The following is a 1,410-nucleotide window of genomic DNA, read 5'->3' on the forward strand; positions in this document are numbered from 1 at the left end:
CTAAGGACTCCCCGATTTTGAGCTAACAGATTAGAGTGAAGACAGCTAATCAAGATAACACAACCCGATTCTTGGGCTACAATAAACGAATAGTATGATTTGACAGGCGCTCATTATAATTCATCCCTGATTCCCAAAATACGTGACGTGATTTTGCATCAACGGAACGCGAACCGTAAACCTCATAACCACTAAGAGATGGCCGTTTTATTGCCATACGAAGACACAACGCTTAGATTATTATTATAAATCTTGATAGAGTTTTAAAAGCACACTTTTGTAACCCACAAAGGCTAAACAATCTTATGAAATGAAAGAATTCAAGGACATTTCAACAAAGTATTAATTAATGATATTATTTTCTCCACATTAAATTTACATCATTCATGAGTTTAGAATACGAACTAATTTGTCTGTATATCGATAAATTATTTTTAATAATTTTAAATAATAGGTTACAATATTTTTTGTTTTAATTATAAGTTACTTCAGAAAGAAAAAAGTGGCTCAAAGGTACAATTGAAAATCGAATCAAAACAACATATACACTTAAGATGGCAAGATATGTTTGACAATAACACTATTTGTACAACGTATTATAAATCATTCGTTGTACATAAACCCGATATTCAGTTATATTACAGTAATTCGTAAGTTAACGTTATTCTCGCACAAAATCTCAATAATACCGAAGAAGGTAAAGCCAGCTCAAGAAATTTAGATTAAGTACAATTCGAAATTATATTTAAATTTACATATATACGTATTTACAAGTTGATTTCTTTGACATTTCGAAAATTAAAGTTATGAGCTAGGTAGCCCCAGTTTTTGATAGTAAATAATTAACTTCCAATGTATAAGAAACATGCACATTAATTTTCTAGTTATTATACGTATAGAGATCACTCACGACACTAACTGGGTTTGCACAGGTCCCACCAGCGGTGAGATTAAACGCAGTGGTCCTTGTTGAACACGATCTTCAACATTATGTCGAGAAAGTTCTTTTACTTCGTCATTTTGCTCAATCGGCTGTACTTTTCCAAACTGCAGCGGTTCTAACTCGTCTCTTGCTGTCTTTTTGGGCCCGAGTTTCTTCCAGTAGAGGTAGCATAGAAATAAAGTTAAGCCCATCGACACTAGCGCTGCCATTGTTCCAAGAACTGAAGCCACGATGATGGTGGAAATATCCATTTTCAAACTTGTTAGAGAATATTGCGTGTTATAACCATTCAATATAGCAAAAATTCTGTTTTATATCAGAACTTGTAAGCTGCACATTAACATCATCTATCAGTTACTAATATGAGAAGCTACATTACATTTTAAACTAATCAATAGGGAAATGTTATTATGAAAACAAGATGTCATACATACACATACACACACACACACATATATATATATATA

The 1,410-nt window shown here is 32.6% G+C and overlaps 1 protein-coding gene across 1 annotated transcript in view; it reads right to left on the reverse strand.

The window, feature by feature from the left end:
- LOC106478855 (synaptotagmin-7-like) overlaps positions 1-1,194 on the reverse strand; it is a 21,592-nt gene extending 20,398 nt beyond the window's left edge. The window contains exon 1 of the mRNA XM_013939429.2: positions 911-1,194. Within this exon, the coding sequence (XP_013794883.1) occupies positions 911-1,194 (284 nt within the window). The remainder of the gene's footprint in view (positions 1-910) is intronic.
- Positions 1,195-1,410: the final 216 nt, after the last annotated feature.

The sequence above is a fragment of the Limulus polyphemus genome, unplaced genomic scaffold (genome assembly GCF_000517525.1).
Source record: "Limulus polyphemus unplaced genomic scaffold, Limulus_polyphemus-2.1.2 Scaffold255, whole genome shotgun sequence".
Taxonomy (NCBI): domain Eukaryota; kingdom Metazoa; phylum Arthropoda; class Merostomata; order Xiphosura; family Limulidae; genus Limulus; species Limulus polyphemus.